The sequence below is a fragment of the Megascapheus bottae genome, chromosome 13 (genome assembly GCF_031878675.1).
Source record: "Megascapheus bottae isolate mThoBot1 chromosome 13, mThoBot2.hap1, whole genome shotgun sequence".
In the NCBI taxonomy this organism is placed as follows: domain Eukaryota; kingdom Metazoa; phylum Chordata; class Mammalia; order Rodentia; family Geomyidae; genus Megascapheus; species Megascapheus bottae.
In genome coordinates this window covers 3,506,209-3,525,083 of record NC_143521.1, presented here as the reverse complement: position 1 = coordinate 3,525,083, position 18,875 = coordinate 3,506,209, and the positions used below count along the sequence as shown (strand labels likewise).

Here is an 18,875-nt window from a genome sequence, read left to right as displayed (position 1 = left end):
TGTACAAAGGGAGGAGTTTCATTGTGATTTATTTCTAATATATATTTGCACTATCTATCCTGTATCTGAATCATAGCACAACTTAAAACTGACCAGGATGTGAGTATAATTTGCAATTGTTGCCATTTAACCTGTTTTTGTTTTTCAGACAACATTTGAGAGGGGACTAGAGCTACATGCTAAAGTCACAATTTTTGCAGAGGGTTGCCATGGACACCTAGCCAAGCAACTATATAAGAAGTTTGATTTGAGGTCCAATTGTGATCCCCAAACCTATGGGATTGGACTGAAGGAGGTATTCTGGTTTGATCATTTTAATTTTGAAAAATGAAACAATTTATACTATCATATACTTTATAATATTGATTTGATTTTATGATTATATTTTTTAATGTGAAATATATTGCAATTAAAATATTTGAATATTTTTCAAGGAGCTAGAACATATTACTGACCAAATTACTGACCAAATTAATTTTGTAATTTGAAGTTGTTTTATCAGATGTTGCTTGCAAATGAGTCTTAAGCTTGAAAACATTTTAACTTTGCTACATCCCACAAAGAATTACTTATTCAAAATTGAAATGTTAAATGACTTAATTTATATAATATACACACAATTTTGGTATATTGATCTGCAGTGTAAAATTTAATTAGATTAGCTATTATATATACTCAATTCATTCTCTTGTGTGCTTTTCCAAATTAGGCTCTTTTTTTGCTATTTTATTGCTACTTTATTTCAATGTTTTTTGCTATTTTATTGCTACTTTATTTCAGTGTTTCTTAAGAGTTAACTGTATAGACTTTTTTTATTTTTTATTGTAATTAGTAGGGGAGTTACAGTTATATTCGTGAGATAGAAGATACATTACTTCACACACATTGATACCCCTTCTCCTGTTCTTGTCCCATGTCCTTCCCCCGGTCCCCTCCCCTCATCTTGTTTTCCCCCCTTCCCTTTCCTATTTCAAAAACAAATAAACTATACAAAATACTAGATAACGAGGTACATACTGTAATAATATGAGACTAACGAAGGGGCAACAAAAGAGATGGTAATTAGGCTTTTTAAGCATATAAATTTATAACTTAAACTCTTTTTTTTTGTTCTGATAGCAGGGTTTGAACATAGTGCCTTGAATTCTTAGCATTTCATACTTCCAATACGAATAGCTCTTGTTGTTGTTGTTGGATAATTGGAGATAGAGTTATGTGAACTTTTCTGCACAAGCTAGCTTTGAACCAAGATCTTTGGATCTCAACCTCCTAAGTGTAAGGTTTGCCGAAAGGAAACTCCACGCAGTTTAAGAGGCGAAGGTTTATTGAGGGGGGGGGGGGGTGACAGGAGAAAGAGAGAAAACAGACCTACAGCCACACAAGATGGAGTCAGGAGGAAGAAAAGGGCCTTATGGCCGGAAGTGAGAGATTATATAGGGGGAGGAGGAGTGTGGCCACAGTGGAAGTGGATGTGACATCAGAGGATGAAGAAATACTTCAGACTGGGGGACTTCCCACTGCTTCCAGACATGCCAGTTGCCAAGGTTACAGTCTAGGCAGGGATTTCCAGGGTGCACAGGAGAGCGCCAAGGGAAGGAATCATTTCTCCCAGGCAGACCTAACATTCCCACCTTCTGATAGTTATAAAGGGGCGCCGACTCTTTCTGGCTACTTCCTGCTGGCAAGGGGCATTGATGCTGTGGGAAGAAGGTGAGGATGTTGTCCATCCAGGAGAAGGAAGCAGTAACTGTCCCATGGTGATGAGCCTGTGTCCCTGGATGAAGTCCAAGTGAAGTCTTAGGAAGTCAAGTCTGAACAATAAGAAAGAAAAACTTGGGGCCAGGAGTTTGGCCTAGTGGTAGAGTGCTTGCCTAGCATGCACAAAGACTCAGGTTCAATTCCTTGGTACCACATACTTAGAAAAAGCCAGAAGTGGTTCTGAGGCTCAAGTGGTAGAGCTCTAGCATGGAGAAAAATCCAAGGACAGTGCTCAGGTCCTGAGCTTAAGCCCAGGACTGGCAAAAAAAAAGAAAGAAAAACTTGAGTGATTTAGAGATAACAAAAGCAATGAGGTGTAGAGGAATACAGAGGATAGCTAATGGAGGGGGAGACGGGAGAACAATTACTCACCTTCATCTTCTTCCTAGATACGAGACAGGTTTACGTTGGTAGGTCCAAGAGAAGGGCAGTCATACCTTGGTGTCATCATTGGTATAGGAAGTTCGGGAACAGAAGCAGTAGCCCTCTTTACTCTTAACAGATGAATCCACTTTGGCTGTCCATTGAGCTTAACTGCAGTAGGAGTGGTCAATAGGACCTGGTGTGGGCCTGTCCACTTATGATGTAAACCAGATGGATTAAGGGTCTTGAGAAAGACTTGATCCCCAGGCAATATTGAAGGAAAAGGGAAAGGGCCTTGGTGGGGCTGGGGAAGGCATTCATCAGCATGTTGGCGTAACATGTGTCTAAGAAAAGATAGGACAGCAAGATAATCCATTAATGGAGCCTTTGTGCCATCAGTGGGGAAATTTCCCAGGAGAAACAGTCTTCCACACATTTGTTCAAAGGGGCTAAGAAAAGTAGGGCTCCGAGGAGAGGCACGGAAGCGAGTTAGAGCAAGAGGTAACAGTTCTGGCCAGGACTGCTGAAGTTTTAAAGAAAGTTTGGTAAGTTGTGTTTTTAGGAGATCATTTGTTCTTTCAACCTTTCCAGAAGCCTGGGGTCTGTAAGGAATGTGAAGGTTCCACTGGACATTTGAAGAGGCTGCTACTGTTGGGTCACTTTGGAGATGAAAGCAGGTCCATTGTCAGATTGAAGTGACCTGGGTAACCCAAACCTAGGAATAATTTCTTTTAGTAAGACAGAAGTGACAGTATCTGCAGTCTCTGATGTGGTGGGATAAGCCTCTATCCATCCTGAAAAAGTATCTACTATAGTTAGAAGGTATCTTTGTCATTTACATGGGGGCATATGAATGAAATCTATCTGCCAGTCTTCTCCCGGGGTATGCCCCCAGAGCTGGTATATGGGGAATGCAACTGGTTGGAGACCTTCCTGTGGGGAAGTAAGGGAACAAGTAGGGCAAGCTTGGGTAATAGTTTTTAGTCGTGTGATTAGGCCAGGACTCAGAAGGTGGGAAAGAGGCTTGTATCCTATGTGTAGGGCCTGGTGAATCTGAGACAGGAAGCTGTCTGCTTGTGTTTTGGGAAGAACTAGTCAGTCGTCCTCCATCCCTGCACTTCCTGGGAGGCTCCCTGATGAGTAAGTTCCTTGAGCTCCTATGGGGTATAAGAGAGTTGTATCGAAGGCAGTACCAGGAGTAAGGGAGCTGGAAATTGTCTCTGGGCAGTGCACTAGCTCTGCCTCCTGGTCTGCCTTTGAATTACTTACCGTGATGACCCCGGAAGTAATGGCTACCTGTTGGGGAAGGGAAGCCGCTTCCAGGAGCTTTAGAATAAGTGGAGCATTAGTAATAGGGGTGCCTTTTGTAGACAGGAAGCCACACTCCTTCCAGATGGCTGTATGGGAATGGAGAATATGATAGGCATATTTTGAATCTGGATAGATGTTAATCCTCTGACCCCTAGCTAGGGCCCTAGTTAAGACTATAAGTTCTGCCTTTTGTGAGGTGGTGCCAGGGGGAAGGGGGCTGCTTTCAATAATGGTACGATTATTAGCAATAGCATAGCCCACAATCCGACTGCCCAGGGAGGTAGATGTGGAACTGCCATCAATATACCAGGTGTCTTCTGGGTTAGAGAGAGGCGTGTCCGAGATACCTGTAAAGTGGGGTGTGAGTTCTGCCAATGTCTGTATATGAATGAAAAAGAGAGAGTTGGATGGAAATAAAGTGGCTGGATTAAGAGGAGGACAACTTTCCAATGAGAAGTTGGGATTTTCAATGAAAGTGGCATGAAACCACTGTAAACGGGAAGGGGAAAGGGAGGACAGAGCTTTATGAGATAAAAGGTCCTTTAGTCTGTTGGGAGAACATATGGTGGTGGGCTGGCTGAACGTGAGTTTTGTGCTCTCCTGAGCCAGAGTAGCTGCTGCTGCCAGAGCTCGAAGGCATGCTGGCCAGACTTTTACCACTGGGTCCAGCAGTCTTGAGAGATAGGCCACAGGTTTGAAAATGGGCCTGACATTTGTCCAAGAGCCCCGAGGCCAATTCCCTGTCTCTCAGTGACATAGAGAATAAAGGGTTTTTTAAGGTTGGGTAGAGCCAATGCTGGAGCCTGAAGAAGTACCTGCTTCAGTACTTTAAATGGGGTATCAGTGGGATTTGTGTGGTCCAGTGGCTCTTGTCTGAAGCCCTTAGCTGCCTCATAAAGTGGTTTGGCCAAAGTAGCAAAGCCAGGTATCCAGATATGAAGAAAGCCTGCCAGTCCCAGAAAGGAAAGAATGTCCTCCTTGGTTTGAGGGACAGAGAGAGACTCAATGTAGGCTTTTCTGTCAAGAGTACTCTCTGTGGGAGTTATGGACAGACCCAGATATGGTACCTCTGGCTTTGTTATCTGGGCCTTGGAAGAGGAGACTCTATATCCTTTGGACAGTAGAAAGTTAAGGAGGTCAGCTGTATGTTGATGAGCCAGCTCAAGGGAGGGGCTGCAGAGCAAGAGGTCATCCACATACTGAAGGATGACCCTAAGAGACACTTGAAGAGAAAGGAGATCCCTTGCTAATGCTTGTCCAAAAAGTGAGGGCTGTCCCAAAAGCCCTGGGGGAGGACTGTCCAGGTCAGCTGTTGTGCCTGAGAGGTGTCCAGATCCACCCAGGTAAAAGCAAAGAGGTCCTGGCAGTCGTGGTGTAGGGGGATTGTAAAGAAGGCATCTCTCAAATCCAGTACTGAGAAGTGGGTGGTCCAGTGAGTATTTATGAAAGGAGAGTGTATGGGTTAGGCACTACCGGATGGATAGGAAGGACTGCAGCATTGATAATGCGCAGATCCTGTACCAGATGATAGGTTCCATTGGTAAGATAGGAGTATTGAAGGGGAAGTTAGCAGGTCTGAGAAGTCCTTGTTTAAGAAGACAAGGGATAATGGGTTTTAAACCTTACCTATGTTGAGGGGAAATGGGGTATTGGGGTGTGTTGGGGAAACGAGTAGGATACTTCAGTTTAATGAGGACAGGAGTATGGTGTTGAGAAATGGTGGGTGTAGAAGTATCCCAGATAAGAGGATTGACAAGGGAGATGAAAAGGATCCTGTTGGAAGGCCATGAGTGGTGATTCATTCAAGGACAAAAGTAAAATGGTTGTTGGCTGCCTTGGAATATGTAATGAGAGTGAGACTTGAATTTAGAGAGTAAGTCCCTCCCAAGAAGGGGTGTGGGACAACGGGGTAAGATTAGAAAGGAATGTTAAAATGGAAAATCATCTATTCTACATGGGACTGGTCCAGTAGTTGTAGGGCAAGTAGGGAGGCCATCTACACCTACCACTGAGATCTGGGGGGGAAAAGATGGGCCAGAATATTCAGGCAACACTGAATAACTGGCTCCCGTATCCAAAAGAAAGGATACAAATTTACCTGTAACCTGGTGATGTTTGTGGGAGCCAGCGGCCCTGGGCACCATCAGTCTTCCACCAAGCCAAGTACCTTGGATGACTTGGGCTTCTCCCTGTATGGATGGGACTTGAGAGAGGTTGCCTCCCCCCAGTAGAGACAAGGAAGGACAATCAACTCCTCATTGTCCCAGCTGTCCACACCTTGGCCAGGGTCCAGATGGTGGTCGTGGAGTAGGGCAGGCTCTTGCCCAGTGGCCTTCCTTGCACACTTAAAGCATGGTCCAGGTGATATACGTTGGATGCCTCTTCTTTGAGGAGCCTGGAGGGCAGCAGCCAGGAGCTGGTAATTTTCTCTATCATGGGCAGCCTTATGAACTTTTTCTGATCCTCCCGGTTATTGAAAACCTTAAAGGCCATGCTCACCAGATCTGGTTGGGAGATTTGAGGGCTATCCTCAGCATTTTTTAACTTTGTTTTAATATCAGGAGCTGACTGGGAGATAAAGTACATGTTAAGGACCACTTTGCCTTTCCTTGACTCTGGGTCCAGCTTTGTATAATGCTGGAGTGTCACTGTGAGGTGATCAAGAAATTCATCTGGGTTTTCGGTGGGTCTCTGGGTAACCTCCCTCAATTTATCATAATTGACTGCACAGTGGGCTGCCTTCTGCAGGCCAGCTACCAGGCAGGTTACCATCCTATTTCTGTTAGCCCTTCCAGGAGCATTATTTGGCAGACCTAACACTAAGTAGGTAGGATCTCTACTCATTCCTGAGCCATGAGAACTCACCTATAAGCCTTTATGTAACAATTTTAAGCCCAATGTGGTGACACACCTACAACCTCAGCACTCTGGAGGCTAAGGCACAATGATTACAAGTTTAAAGGCAGCCTGGTCTTTACAGTAAGATCCTATCTAAAAAAACAATTCTGGTGTAGTAGGTCACACTGTAATGATGACTACTCAGAAGGCTGAGATCGGAGGATCACAGGTCAAAGCCAGCCTGGACAGACAAGTCTATAAGACTTTTTATCTCCAGTTAACCAGCAAGTAGGAGCATAGTTCCTGAATTCAAGCCTCAGTACCAACACACACACATACACACACACGCACGCACACACACGCACGCACAATTAAATTTTTTACAGATTGGGGATATAGCTCGGTTGTAGAGCATTTGCCTAGTATGAGGACTCGGTTCTATATCCACTATCTTCCCCCCTGGGGGAAAAAAAACTTGTTAATAAAACTTGGTAATAGTTCAAATCTGATTAAAATTTATTATGTAACTAACTTCAGTATATTGTGACTAAGGGCTTGTTTTGGTAAATTATACATTATCAGACCTTTAGATAATATTTCATATGAAAACTGTTATATATCACAAAAGTCTTAGCTGTTTGAAGCTCCATGTCTTTTAAAGGATTCTAATCTATTTCTAACATATTTTTTCTAACCTATTTCTTTACTCAGAGTCAACATGCTACAGGTTGAAATAATTCTTTAATGTATGAGTTAATTTTCTTGCGATGCTCATATTACAATTTTCACTTGTAATTAATAACATGGCAGCATGGGTTTTTTGGATTTTATTTTTTAGTTGTGGATTATTGATGAAAAAAAGTGGAAACCTGGGAGAGTAGACCACACTGTTGGTTGGCCGTTGGACAGGCATACATATGGAGGCTCTTTCCTCTATCATTTAAATGAAGGTGAACCTCTAGTAGCACTTGGTTTTGTGGTAAGTTATAACACCTCATGGAAGATTCTGCTAGTTATAGAATTATCAATGGTCTAAAATGAATTTTGAATGATTTTCAGTTAAAGCTTACTTTCTAATTATATCAATTTGTAATATACTTAAGGTTACTGTAGTATTAGTGTACTTAAACACACATGCCTATAGTAATAATATCTATACTCAAAGCATGGTGCTAGAAGCTTTACCAGATGTGTAAGTTTGCTTAATACTGGGTTGGTAAAAAAAAAAAAAAAAAAAAAAAAAAACTGAAGTCCAAACAAGTTAAACAAGTGCTTGCCTTGTATGCACAAAGCCCTAGGTTCGATTTCTTAGTACCACATACATAGAGAAAGCTGGAAGTGGTACAGTGGCTCAAGTGGTAGAGTGCTAGCCCTGAAAAAGCCCAAGGACAGTGCTCAGGCCCTGAGTTCAAGCCCCAGGACTGGCAAAAAAAAATTGATGGAATCACTTAAGTTCATTTCCACTATGACAAACTGTCATCAAAAATAAAATTGGCACTTGGTGTGAACCTATAATTTCTAAAACTCAGTATCCATTTCTTTGTTCTTAGCCACCTACATCTTTGCAGTAAATTATATCTTGAATTTGATAGTGAACACAAAAATGAGTGTCTATACTTCGCAGTTGATGGCAACTTTATAGTGTCAGATTAGACTTTATTGTAAATAAACACATGATGAAATGTATGCATTATTGATGCATAACACTTGATATCCAGTCAATTTTTCAGTGTATAACTTTTGAGAACTTAATCAGTAGGAAAAAGTATGTTTTTTTTTAATTTCTGGACTTTAATAGTGCCTTATAAAATGCAACCTCTGTATTTCTTTCCCATTTTATCTAAATGTACTTTATATCCTTTTTCCTTATTTTTGACTTAGAAGTATTATAGTATAAATTACTAGTTTATTTCTATAGTTAGTATTGAACAAGGAATTAAAAATTACAACTTCTTTTTATTTACTTCCTTTGTAGAAAGTCTGAGAAACTTACCTACAGATATTTTTCTAAATTAGACTTTGATTTCCAGAACATATTAATTGCTAATATGCTATAAAATTTAAGTTTTGCTGATATAAATTCATGATATCTTTTTGTATACTCTTTTTTTTTACACAAATGTTAGGGTTATTTACTTAAATTTGCATGTCTCTAAGTACTTTGTATATAAAACATCATTTGATGTACATGTTTTCTGATATTGCTCACATTTTAGCTTAACTTGACATTAAAATAGCTAGTTATATTAAATATGTCAAATAAAACATTTTAAGGTTGGTCTAGACTATCAGAATCCATACCTGAGTCCATTTAGAGAGTTCCAAAGGTGGAAGCACCATCCCAGCATTCAGCCAACATTGGAAGGTGGCAAAAGGATTGCCTACGGAGCCAGGGCTCTCAACGAAGGCGGCTTTCAGGTATCTACTCCAGTGTTTTAGTCCTTATCTTCATGTTATACATTTTAAATTGAAAATGTACTATAAATTAGTTTAATAAGAAAAAGAAGATTGTCTTACAAAAAGAAAATATGTTTAATGAAACTATGGACACGATAACTAATTGATACCATTAATTTCATTTCAAAAATATATTGATTTCAGCTGGGTGCAATGGCTCATGCCTGTAATCCTAGCTACTCAGGAGGCTGAGATCTCAGGATCAAGGTTCAAAGCCAGCCCAGGCACAAAAGGACCTCTATCTCTTATCTCCAATTAACCTCTAGAAAATGAGAAGTGGGGCTTGGCTCAAGGGTAGGACAGTAGCCTTGAATTGAAGAGCCCAGGGACAGCACCCAGGCTCAAGCTCCATGACCCACAATGTTGGGAGCCAGAGTGGAATCAAACTGTACCTTGACTTGCATCAGACAATGGCTTTATTGTCTTATTGCTTTCTGGCCCTATTCTATGTAAATGACCTGAGATTTACCATATGAATGTAACACCTGGAGGTTCCCGGGGTCAGGAGGAGGGAAGAAGGGGGAGTGAAAAATAAACGCGGCAGTCTTTACCTGGACTGCGGACATCCCGGACCCGGTGTGTCTGTCTCTCTTCTATTTCTTCCTAGTCCTTGCCCCCTATTTCAGGAACCCCAATCTGCGAACCCTGGTTTGCTGCCGGTTGGCCCCGGCACCACAAAAAATAAAAAATTTTAAAAAAGGGGCCCGGAAGTTTGGCCTAGTGGTTAAAGTGCTTGCTTAGCATGCATGAAGACCCGGGTTCCATTCCTTGGTACCACATATATAGAAAAAAAGCCGGAAGTGGTGCTGAGGCTCAAGTGGTAGAGTTCTAGCCTTGAGAAAGTCCAAGGACAGTACTCGGGCCCTAAGCTCAAGCCCAGGACTGGCAAAAAAAAAAAAAAATTAAAAAAAATAGGGACCATGTCATGAGAAACGGTATCAATGTATGTGAAGTAATGCACCTTCTATCTGGTGAATAGAATGTAACCCTTCTATTAATTACAATAAAAATATATGAAAAAAGAAAAAAATGCTAAAAAATTTTAATATATATACATATATATATTGATCTCTTAGAGAAAATTAATGGGCTTTTTAATATTCAATTTGTTTTTAACCAGGTTATAAAAACTGTGCAGTTCGTGATATTTCTCTTTATTACCACACTGTGAAACTCAAAAGCAAATTTCATTTTTAGAAAAATTACTCATCCCAGCCAGGCACAGTGACTCACACCTGTAATCCTAGCTACTTAAAGAGGCTGAGATCTTAGGATGGAGGTTCAAAGCCAGCCCTAGCACTAAAGAACATGAGATTCTAATCTCCAATTAACCACTAGAAAGTGGGAAGTGGGGCTGTGGCTCCAGGGGTAGGGCAGTAGCCTTGAGCTGAGGAGCTCAGGAGCTCAGGGAGAGTGCAGTCCCAGAGTTCAAGCCCCATAGCCCACATCCACACAAAAAAATTATTCATCCCAACTAATGAGTAACATGCAATGTGTTACCCTCTGTGAAGATTCTTTTACTTGCCCTATATTAGTATATATTCTAAGTAAATATTTTCAAATGTATTTAATATAGTCAATATAAACTAAACAATGAACTAAGACCTAAATAGCTAACTGATATAAAATCTTAGGAATGTTATAAAAATAGTGTCAGAGCCAGGAGTTATGGCTTACACCTATAATCCTAACTATGCAGGAAGCTGAGATCTAAAGATCATGGATCGAAGCCAGGAAAGTTCATGAAGTATTTATTTCCAGTTAACTAACAAATAAGGCAAAAGTGGAGCTGTAGCTCAAGTGGTAGAGCACTAGCCTTGAGCAGGGACACTGCCCAGGCCTTGAATTTAAGCCCTCTCACTCCTGCCTCCCCCCCCCCCCGCCAAAAAAATAGTATCGGACAAGTGAGATGATTTAAAGCCCAGCTCTCAACCAAAGAATATTTGAAGCAAGTTACTGATTTCTCTGGACCTAAGGATCAGTGCAAAATAGAGATATTCTTCTGTCTCTAAGATTCTAATAATCTAGTACTGCTTTAGAAAATCTTTTTTAGCCTATTATAAATGTAACAGATAATACAAATAGGATAATTACTTAACCTTTTAATACTTTTAATACTTTATCAGCATATTAGTAATAAAAAAGTCAAGTAAAATCATCTCAATTTATGAACATGATCAGAAGAATTTTTAAAATGACACTGTCCCTAAGTTCTATTGTGGAATCACTTCTAATTAGATTGTCAGTTTTTTAAATTATAATAAAGGCAATAATTTATAATATTGTTTTATTTTGATCTAATACTTTCTAACTTTTTCTTTATACCCAAACTGACCTTTCCTGATAGGCTTCTGTTTATTTGCAGTCTTCGTTTATTGAATGAATACCTTTCTTAGCAGAGCTTTTCCTTGGTCTCTAGTTCTCTAGCAGATGCCCAGCTGTCAGTAACATCTGCAATAGATTCCACCCAGAATTTAGAAACACTTTTATTTTTGTTTTTATTGTGGTAGGGGTTTGAACTCTGGGCCTCACTTGCTAGGCAGAAGCTGAGCAACAACTCCACCTTAATTACACCAGCTTGTTACTTGGGCTGTAATATTTTTAGTAGGATTTATGGACCTGTTTTGGAATAACAGGGCCCTCATTGTGTCTCTTTAGCAGCTTGTTAACCCTTCTCCTCTGAGGAGTTACATACATACCATTATCATAACTTTTACCTCCTCAATACTCCACCACTTTCTCAACAAACACTCATAGTTACTTTAGGAAGAAACAATATGGAATGAAAAACAACTCTGCATTGGCTCTCTCCTTTCCTTGTCATACTAGAATATGAATTCCCATGCACAGCATGTACTTAGCCACTATGGTATAGGTTATACGCCTTTATTGACTAAGTAAAAAAAAAATCACCATCCTTTATTACATTGTAATACTTTTTAATGAAAAATGTATGTCGGGGGTCCAAAAGACTGTCTTAAATTTTATTTACTAAATTCAACTTATATAAAAGACTGAGGGTATGGCCCAAGTAGAGGGCATGCCTAGCAAATACAAGTTTAGTCTCCTTACTGAAAAAAAAAAAAAATAAGTGGGCCGGGAGTTTGGCCTAGTGGTAGAGTGCTTGCCTAGCATGCACGAAGACCCAGGTTTGATTCCTCGGTACCACATACATAGCAAAAAGCCAGAAGTGGTGCTGAGGCTCAAGTGGCAGAGTGCTAGCCTTGAGAAAGTCCAAGGATAGTGCTCAGGCCCTGAGCCCAAGCCCAGGACTGGCAAAAAAATAAATAAATAAATAAGCAAGACACTGAAGGCTTACAACCATAATCATAGAGACCTAGGAGGTTGAGAACCGAAGACTGTGGTTTGGAACATGCCCAGGCAAGAAAGTTCATGAAACTGTAATCTCCAGTTACCTACCAGAAAGCCAGAAGTAGTGCAGTAGCTTATGTGGTAGAACACTAGCCTTGAATGCAGAAACTCAGAAACTGTTCAAACTCAGAACTGGCACAAAAAAATAAATATATTGTTTAGGGTAAGTATTTTGTACTAATGCCATGTTAGATTACTTGTTTCCATTCCTACCTATGAAATGAAAATGAATAGGGTATATTGAATCCTGGTAAATCAAGTATTTTCCTTGCAATACATGTAAAAGCAAAACAAAAATTAGAGAATATTTGTAACTATGGCATAGATATATACAAATAAAAATGTTAAAGTTACAGTATGTTAATGCTTCAACCTTAAGTCAGCCCCATGGACTAGGAAAAGGATAAGGATAGACTTTCTAGAAGAAATAGTTGTAGCCCTCGAGAACTAGGCTGCACTTGTTTTCTTCCCTTGTTGCATTCATTTTTACATATGTATTTTTCAGCCATTCCCTATAGCTCTGTAAGATTTGCTTTTCAATTTTCGTTTTTGCCAAATCCAAGCTAACATATATATTCTGAATTTTTCTTTCAGTCTATTCCAAAACTCACCTTTCCTGGTGGTTTACTAATTGGTTGTAGCCCTGGTTTCATGAATGTTCCCAAGATCAAAGGTACCCACACAGCAATGAAAAGTGGCAGTTTGGCAGCAGAATCAATTTTTAATCAATTAACTAGTGAAAATCTCCAATCAAAAACAATAGGTAAGAAATTCCTATTATAGGAAAGAAAAATGTCAGTTCTATTTCAGTTGATATTAATCCAAGTTTTGCATCTTTCTTTATATGAAGAATTAATGTGTGTGTTGCACATGACCTATTCTCTGTTTTTGTTTTTTTTTTTTTTTGCCAGTCCTGGGCTTGAGCTCAGGGCCTGAGCACTGTCCTTGGACTTTCTCCCGGCTAGAGCTCTACCTCTTGAGCCTCAGCACCACTTCCAGCTTTTTTCTATGTATGTGGTACCAAGGAATCGAACCCGGGTCTTCGTGCATGCTAGGCAAGCACTCTACCACTAGGCCAAACTCCTGGCCCTATTGTCTGTTCTTAAGAGAATTTTAAAACAGTGTTATTCTAGTCCAATCAAAATTTTAAAAGTAACCAGGTACAAATGGCTCACAACTGTAATTCTAGCTATTCAGACAACTAAAATCTGAAGAATTCTACTTTGAAACCAGACTAAGCAGAAAAGTCCATGAGACTTCACCTCCAAAACGCTAGAATGGAGGAATGCTCAAGTAGTAGAAACACCAGCTATGAGCAAGTACAGGGCCCTGAGTTCAAACCCTACTGAGCCAGGCGCTAGCCTTAAGCAAAAGAGCTCAGGAACAAGACCAAATCCCTGAGTTAAAGCCTCACAATAAAAAAAAAAAAAAATTACTAGCCAAAACAAAAGTATGTGTGCATAAAATATATATACATATTCTATAGTATGTGTATATATATTATATAATATTCTAAAATATAGATACACATCAGTAGTGTCTTCTCTACCTAGAATATAACTTTTTTTTCTTTTTTTTTTTTTTATCAGTCTTGGGGCTTGAACTCAGGGCCTGAGCACTGGCCTTGAGCTTTTTCCTCAAGGCTTGTGCTCTGCCACTTGAGCCACAGCACCACTTCTGGCTTTTCTATGTACGTGGTACCAAAGAATCAAACCTGGGTCTTCGTGCATGCTAGGCAAGCACTCTACCATTAGGCCAAACTCCCGGCCCTCTTTCGAATTCTTAAATGTATAGGTAGTGTTAAGGATTTCCTGAGATTATTGTGATAACCTAGAAACAAAATTACTCTCAGGACCAGGAGTTTGGCTTAGTGGTAGAGTGCTTGCCTAGCATGTATGAAGGCCGCCCAGGTTCAATTCCTCAGTACCATATACATAGAAAAAAGCCGGAAGTGGTGCTGAGGCTCAAGTGGTAGAGCTCTAGCCTTGAGTGATTAATTAATTTAAAAAAAATTACTCTCAGATTCTGCAAGCAAAAAGTCCAAATTCAAGGTCATGATAAGACCATGTTTCCTGAGGTCTCTATAGAGGAATAATTTCTTGCCTCTCCAAGCTTCTGAGAACCTTCAGCATCATTTAGCATTTGGTCATCTTTTGTGTAGTTTCTCTTAAAAGGATTCTGGTCAGATTGGACAAGAGACTCACATTAGATTGATTATATCTATAACCATCTCAATACAAGATCACAGCTATTAGAGCTAGAAATTCAAATTGTATATTTGCAAAGACATTTTCAACTTATATGATAGTAGTTCTAGTGGCAACTTATAAACTGTTAAGTTTTGCTAAATTTTCAAACTAAGGAAAACATCTTGAGTAAGAACTCAGAGCTGGGGATTTATCTCACTGGTAGAGCACACTGGGTTCGATTCCTCAGTACTGGAACTGTTTTTGTTGTTTTGTCAGTCATGGAATATGAACTCTGTTTTTTGTTTTGTCAGTCATGGGATTTGAACTCTGAGCCTGGGCATTGTCCCTGAGCTCTTCAGCTCAAGGCTGCTAACCTATCCCTTGAGCCACAGTTCCACTTCAGGTCCTTTGGTAATTAACTGGAAATAAGAGTATGATGGACCTTGAGTGCCCAGGCTGGCTTTGAACGGCAGCCCTCAGATCTTAGCCTCCTGAGTGGCTAGGATTACAGGTGTGAACCACCACACCTGCCTATTTTTATTTTTAATGACCACCTGATTCAAAAATTATTTAAGATTGCTGAAGACTACAGATTAACCACATGGAGGAATGGTTATAAATGTAACTGGGAAGGAGATATGTAAGCATTCTCCTGGGGAAGGCCAGCAGAGATGGTTTTAGTTTTCTTTACCTATAGTCAACCTTCCTCAGGAAAACATCCACAGACAATACATTGTTCAATAAAATTATTTTTAATTAGGATTATTGTACACTGATCACTCACACTTTTAATCCTTCAAAACAGTTTGGGGACTACATGAAGGCTGGTTCCATCCAGAGAAGAGGTATTTGAGAGCCCTTTCCCCTAAGGGAGACGTGTCCCTCTGCCTTGGGGAAGCCCTAGGATATTGGGTGACTGGTGCTCTTGACCTAGAATTACATGAGACCTTAATTTTAATTCTCTCAGCAATGTGGGGAACAGGGGCTCCAGCAAGTACCACTACCACCACTGCTGGTAAAGTATTCCTTGTGGGGGGAGATTGAGCATCTACATTTCCTGGTTTAGGAAGCATGGGCATCTAGTTTGCAATATATTGCCAGCATTGCAAGACTGAGCAACTAGTTGACAAGACATCTCAATCCCAGTTGTGCAATGAGTCTCCAGGGTAGGGGGGAAGAGTTGAGCACAACAAGGGCACACAAGGAACCTCCAATAAGGGAGGATGAATGCACAGGCATTGGGAGATTGGGCATCTAGTTTGCAAGTCATCTCCAAGTTCTAGTTGTACAAGAAAACTCCATGAAGGGTTGTAGAAGAAGCCTCCACTGGGAGAGGAAGGGGGTTTTAGTTCAATAGGGGTGTACAAGAAATCTGTTAGGAGAGGTTGAGCGTACCAGTAAATGTGGGCACAGAAATCTGCTGGAAATGGGAATAGGTTTCTAGCCAGGCATATGGAAACAAAGGCGAAGGTATGGGGGCTTGTTTGGACATTCCTATGTTTAGTTCATTGGGGAAAATGTTAAATGTAGAGTTCTCTATTACTATCTTTTTAAATGTTCTGTTCTTTAAATGTTCTGCTTGTTGATATCTTTATGGTTGCATTTCTGCCATAGCATGGCTTGTCTTAATCTTCATAGCAGCAAATTTCCAACTTGATAGGTGGGGACAGGGGAGCAGAGGGGAAGATTTGGCTCAAGTGTTAGAGTGCCAGCTGTGAGAAAGAAAACAAAAAAGAAAATGCCAGGAAAGAGGTCAAGGCCTTGAAATCAAGCCCTGGTAACAGAGAAAAAAAAAAAAATAGCATTGCTGAAAATTCACTATTTTATTGTAAAGTATCTTGACAAGAGTATTTTGTGTGCCTATGGTCAGTTTTCCATTTCATACTTCACCTTTTTCACAAAAGGACTCCATGTAACTGACTATGAGGACAATCTGAAGAAATCTTGGATATGGAAGGAGCTATATTCTGTTAGAAATATAAGGCCATCCTGTCATGGAATACTGGGTGTATATGGAGGGATGATTTACACTGGAGTATTTTACTGGATCTTGAGAGGAATGGAGCCATGGACTCTAAAACATAAAGGTAATAGTCAAATATATTTAACAACAGTATTATAGTAACCTTTAAAATATCACATGCAGACCAGGCATCAGTGGCTCATGCCTGTAATTCTAGCTACTCAAGAAAGCTAGAAGTAGCACAGTGGTATAAATAGAGTGGTAACCTTGAGCACAAAAGCTCCTGGACAGGGCCAAGACCCTGAGTTAAACCTCCAGATCAGCACAAAAAAATTTATGAGATCCATAAGTTAATGAAGTGACATCTTTATAAAGTTGCTTTAATTATAATTATCTTTTGAATAGCATATGAGAGGACCTTCAAGAATATGAGAACTGAACTTATTTTCAAGGTTTTCACTTATTTTTTTGGTCATTCATGGGACTTGAACTCTCGGTGTCTGGGCCCTGTCCCTGAGTTTTTGTGCTCAAAGCTAGTGCTCTATCACTTGGAGACAAGAGTCTCAGACTTAATGTCTGAGCTGGCTTTGAACTACGATCTTAGGTTCTCAGCCTCTTGAGTAGCTAGGACTATAGATATGACCCACCAATGCCCAGCTAAGACAGTACGTGTGCCTGAGTATGCTGTTAAGTTACCTACAATCCCAGCACAGGAACTGGCATTGAATATAGAAGAATCACATTTGTCTACATAGCAAGACAGTTCCAAAATGTAAACTAGACTGAGCATAGTGGTACTGGTAATCTCAGCTACTCATGAGCAAAACTAGCCTTGGCAAAGTGAGATCCCATCTGAAGAAAAAGGAGAGTATGGTGGCTCACACCAGCCAGGAAAAATCAGCATACAACCCTGTTTGAAAAACTGGAGGGGGGGAAAAAAAGCCAAAGCTATATTCACCCTATGGCAAAAGAGAGAGAGCTGGGGTATGAGCTCAAGTGTTCTAACAAGTAGAAGATCTAGAGTTCAGTCCTCACTTCCCACCAGTAAATTGGTACAGTAAATGGATACATGGTCTGACTGTGAACTTGTGTTGAGCATGCATGGGGCCTTTGGTTCAGTTCACCAGTAGTAGCAAAAAGGAAACAATGCACTGGAAAACCGTTATCAAGCATTCTCCTCAAAATTGTTGAAGGTTCCGACTCTGATCAGCTCAAACCAGCCAAGGACTGCACTCCTATAGAATATCCAAAACCTGATGGACAAATCAGTTTTGACCTCTTGTCGTCTGTGGCTTTGAGTGGTACTAACCATGAACACGACCAGCCAGCACATTTAACTCTAAAGGATGACAGTGTACCTGTAAATAGAAATCTATCCATATATGATGGGCCTGAGCAGCGATTCTGCCCTGCAGGTAAGTAATAGTTTCTTTTCATTTTAAAATATGAACACAAGTATCTGCTTCCAACGTTTCAGGAATGTGTTCCTTTGTGAAATTATTTCTTTCCATTATTTGAAAATTGTTGTGAATGACTTTTACATTCAGCTTCCTACTTAATCCTAGTTCAGATATTTCTCCAAATACAGCATCAGACTAAGTTAAAGTATATGGAAAATACCACCAGTTCTTGTGATTTTCTAAAATGATCACTTCTGTCATGGTAGCCTAGTATGAAGGTGTATGTGGGAATTCATACACACATATACACATGCTAGTTAAGCTATAGACAAACTAATTCCAAGGAAAGGTGCTAAACTTTCAATTCAACATTAATACTCCAATATTTTGTTACTTTCAACAACAATCAATACCAGGTCTCAAATGATACATGAAAACAAATAATATTCTACATGTGAAAATTCGTATGTTCTCAAGGCCTTGGGAGACAAGAATATCTAAACTTCAGGGACAAGGAAATTAACTGTCTTTAAAAAAAAAAAAAAAACCTCTTATCACAGTAGGGTATAAACTCCAATGAGTTTAGAAATGGGTCCAATATCTCTCAGTCTTTTTCAAAGACAGTTAAGCATTGATTATGCACTAGTGAACTAACATACCAATCTGGTTTACCTTTTACATTTTTGCTAAATTTAGCAACATACAACTTTAATATTCTTTACAAATGCAAATATAAACAAATAACCTTTCAAGTTTTTGGAGGTATTCCTTCTGGGATTTAGGAACCCTCACATTATCTTTATTTTGCAGGAGTTTATGAATTTGTACCTCTGGAACAAGGTGATGGGTTTCGTCTACAGATAAATGCTCAGAACTGTGTGCACTGCAAAACATGTGATATTAAAGATCCAAGTCAGAATATTAACTGGGTAGTGCCCGAAGGTGGAGGAGGACCTGCTTACAATGGAATGTAAACTAAAACTTATTTCATTTGACAACCAGTTTCTGTTTCTGTGAATATACTGCAATCAAACTTTAAAATGCTCAGAGGTAAATAAGTATCCTTCACAAAAGATAGTGGTGAAAAATAGTGGTGAAACTTTATACTGTATTTAAAATTATTCCCTAAAAATCATGAAATATTTCTCTTAAATAAAACGACAAAAGATGTAGCTGCCACTTAATCTCTTCAGGTCTTCAAAGACTTCAGGAATAGCAAAATGC

At 39.8% G+C, this 18,875-nt stretch overlaps 1 protein-coding gene across 1 annotated transcript in view; it reads left to right on the top strand.

The window, feature by feature from the left end:
- Window positions 1–18,868, top strand: part of Etfdh (electron transfer flavoprotein dehydrogenase) — a 40,771-nt gene extending 21,903 nt beyond the window's left edge. The window contains exons 7-13 of the mRNA XM_090343189.1: window positions 149–295; window positions 7,109–7,249; window positions 8,545–8,688; window positions 12,694–12,862; window positions 16,193–16,375; window positions 17,445–17,666; window positions 18,462–18,868. Of these exons, the coding sequence (XP_090199315.1) occupies window positions 149–295; window positions 7,109–7,249; window positions 8,545–8,688; window positions 12,694–12,862; window positions 16,193–16,375; window positions 17,445–17,666; window positions 18,462–18,625 (1,170 nt within the window). The 3' untranslated portion in view covers window positions 18,626–18,868. The remainder of the gene's footprint in view (window positions 1–148; window positions 296–7,108; window positions 7,250–8,544; window positions 8,689–12,693; window positions 12,863–16,192; window positions 16,376–17,444; window positions 17,667–18,461) is intronic.
- Window positions 18,869–18,875: the final 7 nt, after the last annotated feature.